The sequence below is a fragment of the Phocoena sinus genome, chromosome 7 (genome assembly GCF_008692025.1).
Source record: "Phocoena sinus isolate mPhoSin1 chromosome 7, mPhoSin1.pri, whole genome shotgun sequence".
NCBI classification, from domain to species: Eukaryota; Metazoa; Chordata; class Mammalia; order Artiodactyla; family Phocoenidae; genus Phocoena; species Phocoena sinus.
This window is the reverse complement of record NC_045769.1, coordinates 115217752-115239161: the sequence shown is the minus strand read 5'-3', so window position 1 is coordinate 115239161 and position 21410 is coordinate 115217752. Positions and strand designations below refer to the sequence as shown.

General features: G+C 44.2%; 1 protein-coding gene across 1 annotated transcript in view; it reads left to right on the top strand.

Annotated features, from left to right (window-relative positions):
• Positions 1–21410, top strand: part of CFAP221 (cilia and flagella associated protein 221) — an 83633-nt gene that overhangs the window by 33818 nt on the left and 28405 nt on the right. Inside the window, exons 7-14 of the mRNA XM_032638637.1 lie at positions 4366–4469; positions 10340–10499; positions 12672–12792; positions 12876–12987; positions 13150–13258; positions 16482–16569; positions 18037–18126; positions 20974–21072. Coding sequence (XP_032494528.1) covers positions 4366–4469; positions 10340–10499; positions 12672–12792; positions 12876–12987; positions 13150–13258; positions 16482–16569; positions 18037–18126; positions 20974–21072 — 883 coding nt within the window. The remainder of the gene's footprint in view (positions 1–4365; positions 4470–10339; positions 10500–12671; positions 12793–12875; positions 12988–13149; positions 13259–16481; positions 16570–18036; positions 18127–20973; positions 21073–21410) is intronic.

The window sequence follows — 21410 nt, the reverse complement described above, 5'->3', positions numbered from 1 at the left end:
GAGTGAGGGAGGGGGGTTGTGGGGTGTGTGATCAGCTCGTGGGCATTCTGCTTGGCTGGTGGTGAGGTGATTTGGAGTCAGCGTCATCAACCTTCCAGTTCCAGTGGGTCTGGGGTCTACGTGCTTGTGGGCAGTGTGCAGTTAACCTCTCCCACCTGGCGGGGGTTTCAGTATCTGCAAAACAGCTCAAAGGACATGGCTCAGAATATTCTCTACAGCCCTTGAGGAGGAACTAAAGATCCTTGAGATTGTATAATGGCTAAACTATTATTGTTTTGTCTTGCTTGACGCTTTTCCTTCCTTTCTGCATTTTCTCACTTCTCTTATTAAATTTACTCTTTGGAACTCAGGGAAGGCCTAGGAGGCTACAGGTTTTCTACAGCAAAGAAGCAGGTAGAGGACGTGAGTGGGGGGGTGTCCTGCTCACTTACATTATCAGTTATTACCATAATTCTCCAAAAGGGAATCCAGCGCTATTGATGGCAAGATGGTTCACTCATTCCACTGTCTAAACATTGAGACTTTTTAATTAGGGAGGAAATTTGGTTTTATGTTATATACAATAAGTTCACAAGATGATTCATTCTCTCAGAAAAACCTTGATTACTCCTGAGACAAACACAATGTTAGATTTTAGGGTAAATGATAAAATAAGATCAGAGTAAAGTAAAAACAAATGTTATATAATTTACTAGAAATTACTGTGGTGTCTGGCCCTCTACTTGCATTTATTTAGAGAAGGGACAAGAAAGAAACTTGAGTTTATGTTATTTTATAATATTTACTTTCTGTGAGGCAAATTTATACTCTTTTCTTCTAATAGGCACAGAGTTTGTACATGATCATAATATATAAGTCTAGTATTTAAAAGGTGTGGGTTGGATTTTACTAAAAATAGGGAATAATTCTTTAAAAATACTTAATATATTTTTATACATAGCCTTAGCATGTTTGGTTAAATGTTTAAATACTAAAGTAGCAGGGGACTTCCCTGGTGGTCCAGTGGTTAAGACTCTGCACTTCCACTTCAGGGGGCACAGCTTCGATCCCTGGTTGGAGAAGTTCCTCATGCCTCGCAGTGTGGCCAAAAAAAAAACCACATAAAGTATCAGGGATAAAAGTTGTCATTACCTCCAAAAGGACTAACTTCTATCTGCTTTACTATTTTAATTGACTGCTTTCTGTAAGTTATGGAAGAACTCTTAATTCAGGCTCCTATTTGCATCTGAAGATTAATAGGCATAAGATATGTATATTTATTCACGTTTCTTCACTGCAGATCGGTTTTAATTGTATTTAGCAATGGGGATTTAGTTGATAATTTTTAAGTTCCCCCAGAATTTAGCGGTATTCTGTTTCTTGACACATGGAAAACTTCTAAAAATACTAAACTTCATATTTGCCAAAATTGCTCTTGACCCAAATTAATCTAGACTGTCCTTGATTTATGATGAAGTGAAGCCAGCCACACTAATTTGACATCCGTAATGTGAACAGCAGCAATGACAGCAAAGGTCAGTGCTTCCACTGAATTTGCATTCCTTGCACTGCTGTGTCTCTTTCTGAATCAAGGCCCTTGGAATTTTGCGCCCTTAAGGAACTGTTTATTTTTCCAACTGGTTAATGCATCAGGAACTTGGCTTCATGTAATCATCATTAAACACACACTCTGACACTTTTTCTATGGGAATTATCAGAGCTCTGAAATTAGCTACAGATTAGGCATACATAAAAAGCCCTAGCAGTTTTTGTTTGTTTGAGTTCAGGAAAATGCAAACGTTCAGCTTCTAGCAGGAGAACCCTGAGCAGCTGCTGGGGCAGCTCTGAGCAGACCCCTGGGGGTACCAACTGGAGGGCCACGTACCCCAGGTGGCCTGGGGGTCACTGGCCTGATCTTCAGGGACCAGGTTTGGGCAGTTTCATGCTTCACGTTGACCATTACCCAAAGCTGCTTACATCTTGAGAGGCATGTGTAATTTGTAATGTTAGTTTTATCTACCCAGTGCTGTAAAGGACCTGATGCTCAGTGGGGCCTGAGTGTTAGGTTGAATTGCCTTGAAAATGTAACGACTTTTATGTACCCTGTATTTCAGAATTAGAAAGCATCTCAGAGTGTTAAGATGGATGAACTGATACTTCTAGTAGAGCCTGATTTAGGACAGAGTCTATGAGTTTGGTAAGACAAAACAAAACAAAACAAACTATGAAGTATTCATCTCACTGTTGGCTGAAGTGATTACTCTGTATAATGACCCTTATCTAGAATTTATATCAATGGATGTAATTGACAAAATGAATATCTAGAATTTCCAAATTAATAAGAGAACAGAACAACCCAATAGAAAAATGGGCAAAGAATATGCACAGGCAGTTCATAGGAGAGGGAACCCAAATGGGTACCCATGAGCAGAAGCTCAACCTCAAAGAAATGAAAATGAAAATAAAATGAGATACCATTTCACCCCCATCAGGTTGGAAGAAGTTAAAATGTCTGAGAACGCTGTGCTGGTCATCAGATGCTGCTTGTGGAAGGATAAATTCGTCCAAGTGCTTTGGAGGGTGTTTTGGCCGTATATAGTAAAGCTGATATTTTCACTTTACTGCTAACCAGTAATTCCATTTCTTGGTTATAGCTAGAGCAGCTCTGGTCCAGATGCATAAGGAGTCCCACCCAAGGACTGTCCCCACCACATTGCAGTAGCGAAACGGTGCAAACAGCCTAAACGCTTTCAGCATGAGAGTAGAGAAACAAGGGTGATGTCGTCGTGCAATGGACTACTCGTCACTGGTGAAAACGAACCAACAGAACCTCATGGGTCAACCTCATGGGTCAACCTCAAAAGCAGAGTGCTGGGCAAACCCAGCACGTTTTAGCACGATATTGTTGAAAACAAATAGTAAATATTATACATTTTATGGGTACATACGTATGTGGTGATAGTATAAAAATCTGTGGGATTGATGGTGCATCCAGGTGAGGTCACCCCCGGGAAGGCAGGAAGGATCAGAGGCCCCGAGACAGGGGGACAGGGAGCTTCAGCTGTTCCGCAGTGTTTTATTTCTTTACGAATATGACATTGATTTACCCAAAGCAGAAGATTTGATAGAGGTTGGTAGTGGATAAAGGGATCTTTATTTATTCTTCTCAATATTTTTCTTTATATTTGGAATATTTCAGAAATGTTTAAAGCCAAATAAAAATGCTCTTGGCATCGTTTTTCAAACCATGTTTGCACTATACTGTATCCCCCAAAGTCCTGCTGACGAAGGGTGATTTCACTTTGCTCCAACAAATCCTCGTTGGGCTCCTCTGTGCGGGACTCGGGGGCTTGGCTGAGGCTGTGCAGGGGAAGCCAGTCGACTCGGCTGTGCCTTCAATGAAGCTTGGAGCTCCCAGGCACACGGGCGCTGGCCGCTGAGGGAGTGGGCCGCGATGTGAAAGCCCACAGCCAGCTCGGCGGCAGCACGAGAGCTGCCCAAACCCCCTGCGATCGATCTCGCTCTCCCGGAGTCGGAGCCGGGCGCGAGGGGCAGAGCGGCCGCACGCGAGGGCGGGCGCTTTGGGCGTGCGGAAGGGAGCACGCAGCCCCGGAGAGGGAGGAGCTGCCGGACGGGCCGGGGTGACCTGCCCCAGCCGCGCTCGGGATGCCACCGAACGCCTGGAGGGCTCTGTTCTCCTGCAAACGCGTCCCGCACACGTGGGCCGCCCGGCGCGCCCCGTAGAAGGAGGGGCCGTCAGGGGAAGCGCAGGGCTCTCTAAGGAGAGCGGGTGGCCTTGTTCCCGTGAGAGCATTTCTCTCCAGCTCCTCTGCTGGTTTGCAGCTTCTAACCGAATAGCCTCTAGCATATTTCGGCCAACGAAAGCCACCGTGTGGTTTCTTCAACACGGGCCAGTTCCAGGCTCTGCAGGGGCCACGCCTTCCCAGGCTGTCCATGACGCCTGCTTCTGCAGCGTCCCCAGGCTCCCCGGGGCCCGTTGTGTGGCAGAGACGCCCTTTCCCTGTGACTGAGCACCCGTAGGTTAAAGCTGCCCGACTCGACAGGTGGCCGACAGAGCTGTTGTCGGGACGGTGGACCTGCACTGAATCCTGGTTCTGCCGCAAACCAGCTGTGTCCCCTTGGACAGAGCAGAAACCTGCGCTGCGCCTTGGTTTCCTCTTCTGTCAGTGGAGAAATCATCTTACCACCTGACAGGATTAGCCTAGTTTACTATCAGCTAGCCGTCACCCGGGAATTACTGTATGAGTGTTGGCTGTCCTCATGGTTGTGATTGTTTATTACATAACCTGAGTTTCTTTTCCTTGATACCAAAAGATCTAGTTATAAAGAAAAATAATATTTTCCATTTTTCTTTTCTTTTTGCAGCAAAAGCTATGTGATTCCTTTGCAATGCAGTTGTCCTGTAGATTTCGAGTTTCATGTTGCTTTGGTTCAGTCTCATCAAGCCTTTACTGTTGAGCCAACATCAGGTAAGGAGAATTAATTCTCAAGTTGCCAGAGTTCTCAGATCGAAGATGATTTGGAACGTAGCTCTCAAGTTATGGAAAAGAATAAGCCACATTTGAATATGTTATTTTCAAATGTGTAAGAGTAACAGACTTTACATGTCTGACATAATGTGAATTGGAACCGGAAATTTGGGAGTAAAAACAGTTTGGGATAATTTGTGTCATGCAGATAATTTATAATAATGCCCAGGTAAATTTCTCCCAGAGTCAAAACTTGAAATCAGAAGTTAATCCATTCTAATTCTAGTTTTGACTCTTGGTACATCCTTGGTTTTGTAGTCACCTTTAATTCATGTTCAAATAAAATGGGAATATTATTTCTTTCCAAGCCTTCAGAATCTTAGTGAATGGTCTAAGGAATTTGTCTCACAGGTGGCGTAGACCATCTGTCTTTGCACGCCCCAAAGGATATAGATCCCAAAGATGCTCAGGACCTCTGAGAGTGAAATCTCCACCTGAACTGATTTCTGCTTCCCAGTTTCTGTCTCTCGACGTTTAGGTTTCAGATTTAAATATCTGCCCACTGTGATCTGCTGTGAATCCTAAAATCGTTTTGTTTTTATTTTGTATTTTTTTCTTATTTTTTGAGGTATAGTTGACACATAAAATTGTTATCTTTTTAAAGTGTACAATGTGATGATTTGACATACGTACACATTGTGAAAGGATTCCTTCATTGAGTTAATTAGTTAATATATCCATCACATCACATAGTTACTTTTTTTTTTTTTGGTGAAACATTTAAGTTCTACTCTACTCTTAGCAAATTTCAATTATACAGTACGATGTTACCAACTATAGTCACCATGTTTTACATTAGGCCCTCAGACCTTATTCGTCCTGCAGTTGGAAGTCTACACCCTTTTACCAACCTCTCCTTTTTCCCTCACCCCTCAGCCCCTGGAAATCACTTTTCTACTCTCTGTTTCTAAGAATTGGGCTTTTTTCTTTTAGATATGCATATAAGCGATACCATGCGGTCTTTGTCTCTGTCTGGCTTATTTTACTCAGCGTAATGCCCTCCAGGTTCATACATATTGTCGTAAATAGCGGGGTTTCCTTCTTTTTTAAGGCTGAATAATATTCCATTGTATATATGTACCACATCTTCTTTTCCATTCAACTGTTGATGGACACAAATTGTTTTCATACCTTGGATATTGTGAATAATGCTGCAATGAACATAGGAGTACAGCTCTCTCTTCAAAATAATGATTTCATTTCCTTTGCATATATACCCAGAGGTAGGATTGCTGGACCATATGGTAGTTCTATTTTTTTTTAACATTCTGAGGAACCTCCATACTGTTCTCTGTAGTGGATGTGCCAGCTTGTATTTCCAACAGTGCACAGGGCTCCCTTTTCTCCACACCCTCACCAGGATTTGTTATCTCTTCTTTTCGATAATAGCCATTCTAACAGGTGTGAGGTGATATCTCATTGTGTTTTTTATTTGCATTTCCCTGATGATTAGTGTTGTTGAACACATACCTGTTGGCCATTTGTATATCTTCTTTGGAAAAATGTTTATTCAGGTCCTTTGCTCATGGAAAAAAATTGGGTTATTTGGGTTTTTCTGCTACTGAGTTATATGAGATCCTTGTATATCTGGGGTATTAATGCCTTACTGGATATGTAGTTTGCACATATTTCCTTCCATTCCATAGGTTGCCTTTTCATTTTGTTGATGGTTTCCTTTACTGTGCAGAAGCTTTTGAATTTGATGTAGTCTCACTTGTTTATTTTTGCTTTTGTTGCTTTTGCTTTTGGTGTCAAATCCCCAAAATCATTGCCAAGACCAGTGTCAGGGAGCTTTTTTCTGTGTTTTGTTCTAGGAGTCTTATGGTCAAGTCTTACATTCAAGTCTTTAATTCACTTTGAAATCATGTTTTTTAATGTTTTAAATTTTTATTGAAATATAGTTGATTTACAATGTTGTGTTAAGGTAGGGTGTACAGCAAAGTGATTCAGTTATACATTCATATATATATTCTTTTTTAGATTATTTTCCCTTATAGGTTATTACAAACTATTGAGTAGAGTTCCCTGTGCTATACAGTAGGTCCTTGTTGGTTGTCTGTTTTATATATAGTAGTGTGTACATGTCAATCCCAAACTCCTAAGTAATCTGCTTCCCACATTCACTTTTGTATGTGGTATAAGATAGTGGTTCAGTTTTGTTCTCTTACATGTAGCTGTTAAGTTTTCCCAACACTATTTATTGAAGAGACTGTCCTTTCCCCTGCGTATGTTCTGGGATCCTTTGTTGCCAATTAATTGACCACGTATGCATGGGTTTATTCCTGGGCTCTCTATTCTTTTCCATGAATCTATTTATATGTCAATATCATTCTATTTTGATTACTATAGCTTTGTGATAGGATTTGAAATCACAAAGCATGATGCTTTAGCTCCGTTCTATCCCAAGATCGTTTTAGCTACTCTGAGTCTTTTGTGATTCCATACAAATTTTAGAATTGTTTGTTCTATTTCTATGAAAAGTACCGTTAGAAGTCTGATAAGGTTGCATTGAATTTGTATATCTCTTTGGATAGCATGGACATTTTAACAATATTAATTCTTCCAATCCATGAACATGGAATATCTTTCCATTTATTTGTGTCTTCTTCAATTTCTTTCATCAATGTCTTATAGTGTACAGGTCTTTCACTTCCTTGGTTAAATTTATGCCTCATCACAAGAAGAATTTTTTCTTTTCTTTTTATTGTATCTATTTGAGATAATAAACATTAATTAAACCTGTTGTGGTCATCGTTTCACAAATATGTAAATCAAACCATCATGCTGTGTACCTTAAACTTATACAGAAATGTATGTCAATTATTTCTCAATAAAACTGGAAAAAATTTATTCCTAGGTATTTTATTCTTTGTGTTGCTATTGTAAATGAGATTTTTTGGGGGGTTTTGTTTTTTTTTTTTTTGCGGTACGCGGGCCTCTCACTGCTGTGGCCTCTCCCGTTGCGGAACACAGGCTCCGGACGCGCAGGCTCAGCAGCCATGGCTCACGGGCCCAGCCGCTCCGCGGCACGTGGGATCTTCCCCGACCAGGGCACGAACCCGTGTCCCCTGCATCGGCAGGCGGACTCAACCACTGCGCCACCAGGGAAGCCCGGGGGGTTTTGTTTTTAATTTTTATTTTATTTTTGGCTGTGTTGGGTCTTCGTTGCTGTGCGCGGGCTTTCTCTAGTTGCGGCGAGCGGGGGCTACTCTTCATTGCGGTGTGTGGGCTTCTCATTGCGGTGGCTTCTCTTGTTGTGGAGCATGGGCGCAGGGGCTAGCGGGCTTCAGCAATTGTGGCTCGCGGGCTCAGTAGTTGTGGCTCGTGGGCTCCAGAACGCAGGCTCAGTAGTTGTGGCTCACGGGCCCAGCTGCTCTGCGGCATGTGGGATCCTCCCAGACCAGGGATCAAACCGGTGTTCCCTGCATTGGCAGGCGGATTCTTAACCACTGTGCCACCAGCGAAGTCCCCAGTGGGATTGTTTTCTTAATTTCACTTTCTGATGGTTTGTTGTTGGTGTATAGAAACACAAGTGATTTTTCTATATTGATTTGTATCCTGCAACTTTACTGACTTTTTAAATTAATTCTAGCAGGTGTTTTTGGCGGAGTCTTTAGGGTTTTCTGTAGTTTTCTGAAGCACCGTGCCTGGGATCTGGGAAGATAAAAGAGCTCTGGGGCCTGGTGTCTGCCTTAGGGGCTTGCAGTCTAGTTGGGCGACTGGTAACCAGAGCAGGGTGACAGCTGGGGTGGCACCCGGGGATCGCAGGGTGATGGAGTATCGGGGGTGGAGGCTCCTGGGGGTGGTGCTGTAACACATAGACTGACGCAGGCTTTGAAGTTTTATTTATGGAGCTGGGAACACCTGTAACGAGCAGGCACTTGCTTTTGTGAGACTTAGTAGGGGAGGCAGATGGCAGAGAGATGGTTTCAGGGGTGGGAATCAGCAGCTGAAAGAAGACTTGGAGGAAGGGCTTTCCAGGCCGGGGAACGGCGATGCCAAGGCCCTGGGGTGCAGGAGCCCGTGTCTGGGGATTGGAGCAGAGGCCGCTCTCCTCTTCACCTGAGCCTGATGTCCCCGGCGCTCAGACAGCTCCTTGTGCTTCACTTGCCTCCCCAAGGCCTGCTCTGTACTCATGCCGTGACTTTATCTTTACTTGCTTATTTCTTTTTGTTTGCTATCCCGACTAGCATGTAAACTCTGGGAACTCTGGGACTTTGCTTTGTTTACTGCTGTATCTCAAATGCCTAAAAGAGTGCCTGGCACCCAGCAGTGCTCAGTGAATGCTTGGATGGCTGAAGGAAAGGGCTGTGCGGTTGGCACAGAGAGAAAGGCAGAGGGTGGACCATGATTCAGAGGCCATGGATGGGAAGGGGGGTGCCAGGCATTTATGAGGGGGTACAAGGCCTCTGCAGGGGCCATAGGAAGGCCCGATGCACCGGACAGAGGGAACCACCTAGAAAGCAAACCAGAGAGCCTTCAGTGGAAGTCGGAAACATTAGCCCCTCTCACACTTAGGGCATGGATCCTCCCTCCCTCCCTGCCTTTTATTTTCCTTTCCATGTTTTTTGAACACTTACTGGGTTCCAAGCCTGCTGGCACCAGAGATACAAAGGAGAAATAAACATCGTGTGATATCTGACTTTGGAGAGAACAGTCATCCATCTTGAAGATTTGAAAGCAGAGAATCAAATTACACAAAAATATAGGGAACTGAATAATTTGGACGTGAGCTTTTATGTGTGTTCCTTGCTTTTCCTTGTGGCTTACAGCCTGAACATTGACATGTGGGAATTAGCTTAAAGATTACGGCTCTGGGAATTCACTTCTGAGTCAGTAACGCTGATTGGTAGGTATATGTTTATATAACTGCCACAATCGAGTTATTATTATAAAGAACTAAGGTAGTAGTTGGATAAATAAGATCAGTGTAAACATGCAGCAGTTGATTCACGTGTATTTAATGAAAAGACTATATAAAGATAATAGAAACACTGATGCTTCTCACGGGGAGAATGTATGTGTGTGTGTGGTGTGGTGTGTGTGTATATGGTGTGTGTGTGTGTGTGTGTGTGTGTGTGTATGTTGTGTGTGTGTGGTGGGGGTTGTGTGTGTGTGTGTGTATAGTGGGATGTGTGTATGGTGTGTGTGTGTATGGTGTGGTGTGTGTGGTGTGTGTGTATAGTGTGTGTGTGTGTGTGTGTATGGTGTGTGTGTGTGTATGGTGTGTATGTGTGGTGTGTGTGGTGTGTATGGTGTGTGTGGGGTGTGTGTGTATATGGTGTGTGTGTGTGTGGTGTGTGTGTGGGGTGTGTGTGGTGTGTGTGGGGGTGTGTGTGGGGTGTGTGTGGTGTGTGGGGGGGTGTGTGGGGGGTGTGTGTATGTGGGGGGGGTGTTGGGTGTGTGTGTGTGGTGTGTGTGTATAGTGTGTGTGTGGTGGGGGGTGTGGGGGGTGTGTGTGTGGTGTGTGTGTGTGTATGGTGTGTGTGGGGTGTGTGTGTATGGTGTGGTGTGTGTGGTGTGTGTGTATAGTGTGTGTGTGTATGGTGTGTGTGTGGGGTGTGTGTGTGTGGGGTGTGTGTGTATGGTGTGTGGGGGGGTGTGGGGTGTGTGTGTATGGTGTGTGTGTGTGTGTGTATGGTGTGTGTGTGTATAGTGTGTGGGGGGGTGGGGTGTGTGTGGGGGGGTGTGTGTGTGTATGGTGTGTGTGTGTATGGTATGTGTGGGGTGTGTGTGTGTGTGTGTCAGCCTCTTTGCTGGGACTTGGCAGGAAGAGAACGCATCACGTTTTCTCATGTCTTTCCTCCCAGGAATAATACCAGCGAACGGGAAGATGGATGTGACAGTGACATTTACCCCCTTTCAGTGTGGGATCGCACAGATAAAAGTGCAGCTGTGGATTGCCCAGTTCAACTCTCAACCATACGAGTGTGTCTTCACCGGCACGTGCTACCCCAACATGGCTTTAAAGTACGGCTGCCTTGGGGGGCTTCTGTGTATTCTTCAAACTTTTTCAAAACCCCAGGTCTTCCTTCCTTCCATTCTGTGTTTCTTTCTTGTAGCAGAATGCCATCAACAGCGTACTTACTATGCCTGAAACTAATATACTATTTTCTATCAATTCTATGTCAGTTTTAAAAACTTATTTAAACGATGAACCTTCATAAAATACACTTAAGATGCAACAGCAATGCAGAGGATAGCTCTGCACTTGTAGCCGTAGTTGCTTCTGGCAAGAGGGGAAGAGATGACTGAGGAAAGGAAAATTTCACAGTATAAACCCCAACCTTGGAAAACCCCTACAAATATTTTGAAAACGATAAAGAAAAAGTTTGATTTTCTCCTCTCCCCTCCATGCACAGGTACACATCACACAGTAACATCATTAGGCCTATTAAATAAAGTGGAGTGACAACCTAGTATCAAAATAAGAACTAACTCCACGGTTTATTATGTATTTATGTTATTATTCTTTTTCTAAAGAGCCAAAGGAGCTCAAGTCAACTATAGACTCTTCGTGTGGCTCGCTGAACCCAAATCTTGGAAGTTCCCACAGTAGAACTAAAATGAGTCAGCCGATGAAGAAGTGGCGTTGGATGTAACTGAAAAGCAGTGCTCATTCTTCTGGTGTCAGTTACTGGCCGAGCAGAATGCCACTGGCCAGCTCGGGTCACGTGCTGTGACACACAAACTGCCTCCTTAACGGCATCGCCTGAGTGGGACGTTGACTTGCCCCTCTTTGACCTTGACTTCCACAGGCGTGTTCGTACATACAATGGCGCATTGCGCGGCCCAGGCTCCGTACAAGAGCGGGAGCAGACCTTTCCTAACTGATGTTTTGGTTTCCCAACTGGAGTTTAACGTCTTGTTTAGAGCACTCTTGATGCTTTCCAGGACTGTGTCTCCCCAGGCTGCAGGTGGGGCTAGAACAGACATTCCACCAGGAAGGTGAAAAGTGACCCAGCTGCAGTGTGTTCTGAAGGTGACATAGGTTGCTTTTTTGTTTCAGAGTTGGGTACGTGATGGATGCACTCACGTATGCCCTGACTTTGGCACTGCCAATTCCACATAACTCTTTGGTTTCTCGTTTTCTCATTTCCATCCTTAACACTAGCAATTAGACTTCCTAAGGAGACTGGGTTTTTGCTGTTGCTGTTAATTTTCATTGGAGTATGGTTGCTTTAGGAGACTGGTTTTTAACACCCTCAGAAATTTGGGGTTGTTTCCCAGATATTTACGGCAGAGGTGGTATCAGAGCTCTGTTGAGATGCAGGTGCCGGGCCACAGCTCACTTGTCCCTGCACCTCACAGCGCGTCAGTCAGTGTGGACAGGTTCTCCCGTGCCGTGACCTTTCAGGACTCTCACACAGGCCACGTTAAGTTTGGGATCGCAGGCCTATGGCCCGTGTTGTGCAGTGGGGCCGGGTCAGTAGGCGCTAGGCCAATGCACCTGGCATGTCAGAATGCATGAATGGTCGCAATCTCTCATCTTACCTCTGTAACGTCATGGACACGTGTCATCCCACCAAACACGTGTTCACACATTCTTGCTTAAGAAAATGCTTTCATGGGTAGCATTTATAAACATATGTGGTTCTACTACATCTCATGATAAATAAGCAGCTTCTGCAGACATGGAAGCAGCCCTGTCTATACCTGCCTATGTTTAAAGCAGTTTTCATTCACAGAAAAGATCTCAAACATTAACCTGAATCACTTTTTTTTTTAAAGATCTTGCTACAAACAGTGGGAAAAGTTATTCTTTTACTAGGAACATAAATCAATGTAAGAGTTTTTAAATGTGGTAAGTAAATTTAGCTGTGGAAATCCAACAGCTCAGAAATGAATTATTCTGGACGCTGAGAGCATTTTTCAGCATGTCCTCTTTTCCACTTGTTATGTTCTTTGAGAACATAAGGAAAACAGCCATCGAACAGCTGTTTGTATACGATTATGCTCTGTTATCCTGACCTTGCATTTATTTTAGTAAACCACTGTTTTAGCACTCAGATTGATTTTTAGTTTAGATATAGTATTGATATTTAATGGACTCTAAGTCATGGTATTATTGGAAAGAACTAAAATTAGGAGCCTTGAGTAGTTGCATTACATACTAATTTAATAATCTGTTTTCAACTCTAGGTTAGAAGAATTTGAAAGATTAAATACTCTTTCTAGGAAAGTAGTTGTTCCTCCAGAAAAGGCAAGGACACATGTACATTTTCACCGATTGCCAGCAAAGGCAAAGCCTCCCAAGATTAAGGTAAAGTGGGCGTTATGTGAACCACGATGGAAGGAATGACAGAGAAGGCAAATAATGACTTTTCCCTCCTGGTTTGGTCTCAGGAAATCGAATATCAGAACTTGAGATTTCCAGTAGATTTATCGAATCCATTTGCTGTGGCAACTGTTCTAAATCAAGAACCAGGAAAATTGAAGATTAAAGAATTCAGAGAAGGTAAGCAGTTGATCCTCCGTAAATCAGCCCCTGGGCAGAATGTGAAGCAGCAGCAAAATTCAGTTAGATGGCTGTTTTGTTTTGCCATTAGAAATGTGTTTTTCTCTCAGCCAATGATTCTGATTTGATCACTGGTATAATCGTGTTTGCTCCCTCCCTCAGTTTTGGACCAAGGCACTGAGGTTTCAAAAACAAGACAGATGAAGGAAGCACTCTTTGAACAGAAAGTCAGACAGAACACTTACGAAGAGCTCAAAAATCACCTTAAGTGGTAAATATTGCACAATTATTTGCATCAAGTGACGGTGTTTTTGGTAATCCATGAGACATGAGACACAATGAAATGTAATACCTTTTTATGCCCTTTGAAAATTTTGATTATTCTCTCCCCTTTAATGGACCTTCTGTTTCAGAGTGAAGTTTCTATTGGGAATAAACTAATGTGACCAAACCATGCTGTTTCCTAAGCATGACCAGTGGCAGAGCCAGAGTGCACCCCCCTTGCTCAGGACCGATCTGGGTGACAGGCACCCCGGGTCTTGCCCCGTCACCTCTCACCCCACCCCGAGCCCCCTGTGTCCTGGGCTGTGTGCCCCAGAGGCCATCCGGGGATCCCGGCAGTGCAGGCTGGGCTCGGGGAGGCTGCCGGTGGAAGTTTTCAAACTCAGATGCGAGGCTTCTTCTTTGTGCTCCTGCAAACGAAATGGAACCTTTTTACAAATTTTTACCAGATCACACCAGGTATATCTACGTGTACAGATTCAGCTGAAGTAACTTTAGAAACTCTTAAACTGAGTTCAAAAAGAGACTCCTGGAGGAACTTCCCTGGCGGTCCAGTGGTTAAGACTCTGGGCTTCCACTGCAGAGGGTATGGGTCCCATCCCTGGTCGGGGAACTAAGAGCCCACATGCTGCCCAGACAGGCCACGCACCCTGAGCTCTGGGGCCAGCCCAGGTGTCCCCACCCTGCCACCCCCTCAGGAGAAACAGCCCCTTCTGTGAATTCACAGAATCCTGTGTGAGCCTGTGTACTCGGGGTCTGGCCTCAGTTGGACAGGGCGTATGCCAGGTTACCCAGGACCATTTTTAAAAAATACTCTTTCCCTGTTGTAAAAAAAGTGGACACGTTGTCATTGTAGAAACTTGAAGATTTTTTTTTTGAGTGTAGAAGAGGAAAAAAAAATCACTGTTAGTACGGTGACCACTGTTAACCCTTGTGTTTTCCCTTCCACCTATGATTCTTTGTAACAGACTCAAAATCACATCCTAAGTTTTGTTTATTTATTTATTTATCTATTTATCTATCTATTTATTTGTTTTGGGCTGTGTTGGGTCTTCGCTGCGGTGCGTGGGCTTCTCATTGTGGTGGCTTCTCTTGTTGCAGAGCACAGGCTCCAGGTGCGCGGGCTCAGTAGTTGTGGCGCATGGACTTAGTTGATCTGCGGCATGTGGGATCTTCCTGGACCAGGGCTCAAACCCGTGTCCCCTGCATCGGCAGGCGGACTCTCAACCACTGCGCCACCAGGGAAGCCCCCTAAATTTACTTTTGATCATGTGTTGTTCACTTAATACTTTCTCCCTACTTTTTTGTTAAAAGATTTTAACCCTGCCAGTGAGAGGCACACACACTGATGTAGGGTCAGCGGTTAACACCATGCACGTGCACACGTGCACAAATGCACAGGTGCAGGCACACCTTTTATCCCCCTGAGCCCTTTGAAAGCAAGTTGCAGGTACAGGTGCCATGAACCCTCGCCCCTAAAGGCTTTAGCATGTAGCTGCTAAAAGCAGGGACATTCTCCACCATCACCATAATCACTTCCAAGAGGTTTACCATCGATGAAGCACCAAACAATCAGCCTATATGCAGATTTACCTTGTTGTCCCAGTAATGACTCTTATACCAGGGGGTTTTGGGTTTTAAAGTGGGGAATCGAAGGTCCAATCAAAGATCATACAATTTGTGTGTAGTTTTCATATGTCTTTAGTTTCATTTAATCTAAGACAGTTCTCCAGAACTTTAAAAACCACAGCTACTGTATCCTTGTTTTGTTCTTTTTTTTTTTTTTGGCCACGCCGTGCAGCTTTCGGGATCTTAGCTCCCCAACCAGGGATCGAACCCAGGCCCTCGGCGGTGAAAGCCGAGAATCCTAACCACTGGACCGCCAGGGAACTCTGCTACTATATACTTTGAACACATATCAGACTCCATGATGGGTACATTACATACCAGAGGTGTTTTACGTGTGATGAAATTCACATCCCATAAGATGAACCGTTTTAACGTGTACAAGCCGGAAGTTCTTAGCACGTTCACGGTGTTGTGCGAGTGTCACACTTATTTCCAGAACATTTGCATCCCTCCAGAAAGGAAGCTGTCGTAAGCGTGAAACAGTCACGCCCCGTCCTCTTTCCCCAGCCCCTGGCGACCACTAATCCGCTTTCTGTCTCTGTGACATTGCCCCTTATTTCACATGAATTCAATCGTAGAACACACGGCCTTTGGTAACTGGCTTCTTTCACCATTCGTGTTTTCAAGCTCCATCCACGTCGCAGCACCTGTCAGGACTTCATTCGTTTTCATGGCTGAATGAGACCCTATTTTATGGACGTACTACGTTGTGTTTATTCATTCATCAGTTGATGGACACGGGTGGTTTCCACCTCTTGGCTGTTTTAAATAATGCCGCTACGAACATTTATATACAGGTTTTTGTGTGAGTTTATCTTTCCTTTTTTTTTTTTTTTTTTTTTTTTTTTTTGCGGTACGCGGGCCCCTCACTGTTGTGGCCTCTCCCGTTGCGGAGCACAGGCTCCGGACGCGCAGGCTCAGCGGCCATGGCTCACCGGCCCAGCCGCTCCGCGGCATGTGGGATCCTCCCGGACCGGGGCACGAACCCGTGTCCCCTGCATCGGCAGGCGGACTCTCAACCGCTGCGCCACCAGGGAAGCCCATGTGTGAGCTTATCTTTTCAGGACGCTTGGGTGTATGCGTAAGAGAGGAATCGCTGGGTCGTATGGTCGTTGTATGTTTACCTTTTTGAGAACGGCCAAGCTGTGCTCTACGCGGCTGCAGCAGTTTACATTCCCGCCCACGACGTGCGAAGCTTCCAGTTTCTCCCCCTCCTTGGCATTCCTGTTATTTCCCTTCGTTCTGATTGTTGTCACCATCATGATCATGAATCATCACAGCCACCCAAGGGGGTGTGCAGTAGTGGTCCATCACTGTGCTTTTGATTTGCATTTCCCTAATGGTGACTGGGGTTGAGCATCCAGGTTTCTTTATTCATAAATATTTTAGTGTGTGTCACTGGAAGCTGAGCTTCGTCTTGTGGAACACATTATTCACCCGAGTTGTGTTGCTGTGGTCTCTGCAGCTTCTCTGCCCCACGGTGTGTCCTCCCTCTTCAGCTGTGCAATATGGCTAAGACACTCCATCCTGAAGTCGACTATGGTATTCTGATGGGTTCTGGAAGCTGGTTTTTTTCTCCCCAGGCAGGTACACCTCGGTAAAGATCACATGTCCCTTAAACTTAAAAAAGACCTTATTGAGGAGCGGCAGAGAGTAAACAACAAATACAAGGTCAGGATCACTGCTAATTCGATGTCATTTATTTCTCTAAATATTGTTAATTCCTGCTGTATGCAAGATGTCATATAAGGAGAGAAAACCTTACAATTAAGTTGGGACGGGAGGCTGATAACCAGCCCATGGTTAACTGTAAATCGAGGCTGCCTGTAACTGTCACCGAGACCTCTGCTAAGCAGCGTGGGGCTTCAGAGTCCAGCTAGCAGGGGACTCATCTAGCTGGAAAGCTTCCTAGAAGACACGGTATAAGTTTGAAAAGTAGTAAAGAGGAGAAAGGCGCCCAACTTAGAGGCAGGGAATGGCTCTGGTTCGGATTGGAATGCTGGACATGAGCTGCAGAGCACAAAGGTAAGAGAGACCCAGAGACCGTGACCAGGAGCGAAGCCAGAGCCAAGTCCAGACCAAAGCTGGAGGCCGAGCCCTGTGGCAGGAAACCGAGCAAAAGCGAGAGGGAGGGAAGGTGCAGAGCAAGTGGGCACGGGAACCGCGTGGCCCAGACCCTCGGGGGCGGCGGCTTCTTGCTCAAGGGAGACAGCCATACATTCTGAATGTTCATCGTAAATGAGTAGAGTCTAAATAGAGGTACAAGAAGTTTCCCTCCTCTTTCGTCTAACAACGCATTTGCCAATCCCTTCTTTAAATTCCCTCTATTTTATTTGACTTTTAGTCGTCATGGAGGTCTGGGTCTCTCCCCATGGAATCTGTAGTTTGAACCTAAGGTCCCCCGTCTCAAACTCCACCTCCTGCTGCGTGCAAATCAGACTGGACAGCTCACCACCCTGGTGACAATCATAGACATCTGTTATTTCTTGTTTTCTTTGATTGCAGTAGAGTTGATTTACAATATTGTGTTAGTTTCAGGTATACAGCTCAGTGATTCAGTTACACACACACACACACACACACACACATCTATTCTTTTTCAGATTCTTTTCCCTTAGAGGTTATTACAAAATATTGAGTATAGTTCCCCCTTCTCTCCAGTAGATCCTCTCATTTTCGAGTAGGGTGTTAATGTTTTGGTCGGATTTCTTCCAATTTAGTCTATAAAAATGTTTGTGAACAGCATACCTGAAAGCCAAGCTAGTTTTAGAAGTTACCTAACACAAAAATAATAAAAACCACAGAGAGGCAAAAGCTAACACATGTGTGCAGGTACACGGCCCTCTTGCCGTGGAGGCAGGTGTGGGGAGACACGGGGCCAAGCCCGGCGGCCTTCCTGGGAGCGACCAGGCAGTGCCAGTGGCTCCGGGGTAGGGGAGATTGCTCGGGGGCCAGGGAGCAGGCGGCGGGGGCACCTCTCCACGGAAGGGACAGACCCCCAACTTCCACCACCCAGGAAAGGGAAGGGATCACATGCCTTTGACCAATGGCTTAATGGGTTTCTACCAGTTTCAAAGAGAAATACAGTTGTGTGCCTTTGTATTCCATTTTAACATTTTTGATGATTGAAAACCCCAGCTAGATAGAGGAGATCCTGTTCTGGATGACGAATTCCAGCGACTCAAGACAGAAGTTCACCCGAAACGGGTTGTACGCGACCTGGAAGAAGTAAGTAACTTTCTTTATTTGGAATCTAATTATCAGCAGCTCTTTATATGCTTATTTTTTAAGCATATAAACAATTTTATAGAAATCCTTTTACCAAGAGATTTTTAATAGCTTTTAATTTGCTTACCTTTTGGGGTGTTTTTTCTTACGACATATCCACAAGTCAGGCATCAACTTGTAATTAATGTTTCCCTTGAAATTAACAGCCTTGTATATGGGCCCCTGCTTCCCACACCTCCGATTTCTCCTCTTGGTCTCCTTTGTTCTTCCCCTCTGCTGCCCATGCCCCTGTCTGCAGGTCCTCAGGGTGGGTCCCTGGGTGGGTTCCTGGCCCCCTCCCCTCCCCTTGTAAGAAGACAGCCAGTCAGACGCCAGAGCTCTGGTCCCAGCTCCAACTCAGATCTGGGACCCGGGAAGAGCCCTCTGAGCCCTCGTGCCCTGGTGTCCTCAAACGTGAAGTGGGGACAGTAGCCACCCCCCACTGGAGTTTCCTCTGTCATGTGATAGTTTCTGGTTAAAACCCCAATTTTTAATTTTTTTTACTTAAAGAAATTTTTTTGAAGCATAGCTGATTTACAATGTTGTGTTAATTTCTGCTGTACAGAAGTGATTCACTTATACATATATATATACATTCTTTTTCATATTCTTTTCCATTATATTTTATCACAGGATATTGAATATAGTTCCCTGTGTTCTACAGTAGGACCTTGTTGTTTACCCCAATTTTTAATTTTAACAACGAAAAAATGCTTCCCAGTCTCCCCACCTCCACCATTCTCAGTTTTCTCTTCTGGGTCTGCACGCCTGCACTGCTTTTACCTCTTTCCCCCCCGCCTCGCCCCGCCCCATCTCATCTGGCCACACAGTCGTGCTAATCGCTCTTCCACGAGGCCATCCCCCTGTCCACCTTCACGGCTCACCCTCAGCTCATCCTGCAGGTGAATCGTTTATGTTCCGCCCCTCTGCTCTCTCCTCCATGGCCCACTGCCCGGGCCAACGCAGGACTGACTCACTTCCGATGACTGTCTTCACGTTGCTCCCCTGTTCAGTGACCTGCAGCGCCCAAGGCTCTGGCCGGCGTCACGACACCCGCAGACACCCTTTCCTTCCCAGTCATTACTGATCCACACACGCTTGTGCCCCCGGTGCGTGGGGCTCCAGTGGGGACCACACAGTCTAGCCTCCTGCTTCTGCAGCGTCCCAGCACCCGACGCAGGGTTCTGATTTCTGTGTGACTTTATTCTTCCTCTCTAGACTGTACATTTCGTTCTTTCTTTTTTTTTTTTTTGATGTAATAGTCACAGTTTTCTAAAAAGAAAACTCTTAACAAATGAGGGAAACAGAAGCTTTTGTAAACTCATAAATTGATTTTTTGAAAAAATTACAGTAAAAGTCATTCTAATTGGCGAAAACTTAGAAGTACTGTATATACAAGCAAGTACAAACTCTTTTATGCAATATTGTGTTAGAGGTTCTGGATAGTACAGTATGATAAGAGAAAGATACAAGAAAAGTTATAAGTATTGGAGAGAAAGAAATAAAAAGATCATTGATTTTATATGATATAATTAACTATGATTGTAGAAAATCTAAAAGCATCTATTGCCAGATTAATTAAACCTGCTGAATTTGTAAGAGAATTTGGCAATTGCATATAAAATCATTACACAAGAATATCTACTGTATTTTCAGATACAAGAAATAAAACGTTAACATATACTTTAATAGACACGTAATTTATAATAGCAAGCAAGTACCTAGAAGCAAATCTAACAATTACAAAACTTTACATTAAAACAATAACAAAGATCTAAATAAATTGAAAGATATTTATAGATGTCTTATGGAAGAAAATAAGCATTGTAAAGATGTTACCTTTTTCCAAATTGATCTACAGATTAAATGCAATCCCAATTAATACCTCAGTAGGCTTTGTCATGGAATTTTAAAACTAAGTACATATATATGTATATATACACAACATGAACATGAATATTATGTATATATACGTATATATATGGAAGAGCAAAGGCTCAAGAATTTTTTTAACTTAAAATGAATAAACCAGGGGAGAGGACTTTCTCTGAAGGAGACAAAGCTTTTTGACCAAGTTGGATCATTAAGGCAGTGTGGTATTATTGGCATACGGATAGACAAAAGAGAAATGAAACCAAATAGAAAGACAGAAACAGATCCACATATGTATCGAGTCTTGATATATGATAGATGTGGCATTGTAAGTCACTTGAAAAATGAGATTAGATTGTACATTTCTTTTTTTTTTTAATATAAATGTATTTATTTATTTATTTTTGGCTGTGTTGGGTCTTTGTTGCTGTGCGCGGGCTTTCTCTAGTTGCAGCGAGGGGGGTTACTCTTTGTTGCAGTGTGCAGGCTTCTCATTGTAGTGGCTTCTCTTGTTGTGGAGCACGGGCTCTAGGCATGTGGGCTTCAGTAGTTGTGGCTCGTGAGCGCTAGAGTGCAGGCTCAGTAGTGGTGGCGTACGGGGCTTAGTTGCTCCGCAGCATGTGGGATCTTCCCAGACCGGGGATCGAACGCATGTCCCCTGCACTGGCAGGTAGATTCTTATCCAGTACGCCACCAGGGAAGTCCCTAGATTGTACATTTCTTGAAACCCAAATCTTGTCTTCCACTTTTGGTCCCTAACCCAAGAAGTATTCCCTATAATGCTGTGTACACCAAAAATGCTTAATAAGTGCTCATTAAATGGAAGAACAAATAATAACTTGGTTTGGGATCCAACTCTGAAACACTTTTATTAAATGCTTTTATGCCAGGAGTTAAAATTTAAATCTAACATGCACCTATATTTTGTGTTCACAGAAAACCAGGGAATTTCATCCTAATTTTGATCCGCTCGTAAATAACACTTGGGTCAACAGGTTCTGGGCGCAGAGACGGTTTCAGCAAGCAGCACGCAAGGTAAGATTCAGCACCAGGTTGAAAATTTAATTTCTTTAGTTATCAGCACAGGGAAATTGAACAGTGAGGTTTTTTTTGTAGCAGCTTTATTGAGATGCAATTCACATGCCTTAAAATTCACTCCTGTAAAGTGTACAGTTCAGTCGTTTTTAGTGGAGTACGGCCATCACCACTATCGGATTTTAGGGCGTTTTTATCACTGCTTAAAGAAGACTGGTCGCCAGCAGCAGTCGCTCTCCACCCCCCACCCCCTTCCCTGTTCACTTTCTGCCTCTGTGAATTTGCCTATTCTGGACGTTTCGTATACACGGAATCCTACAATACATGGCCTTTTGTAA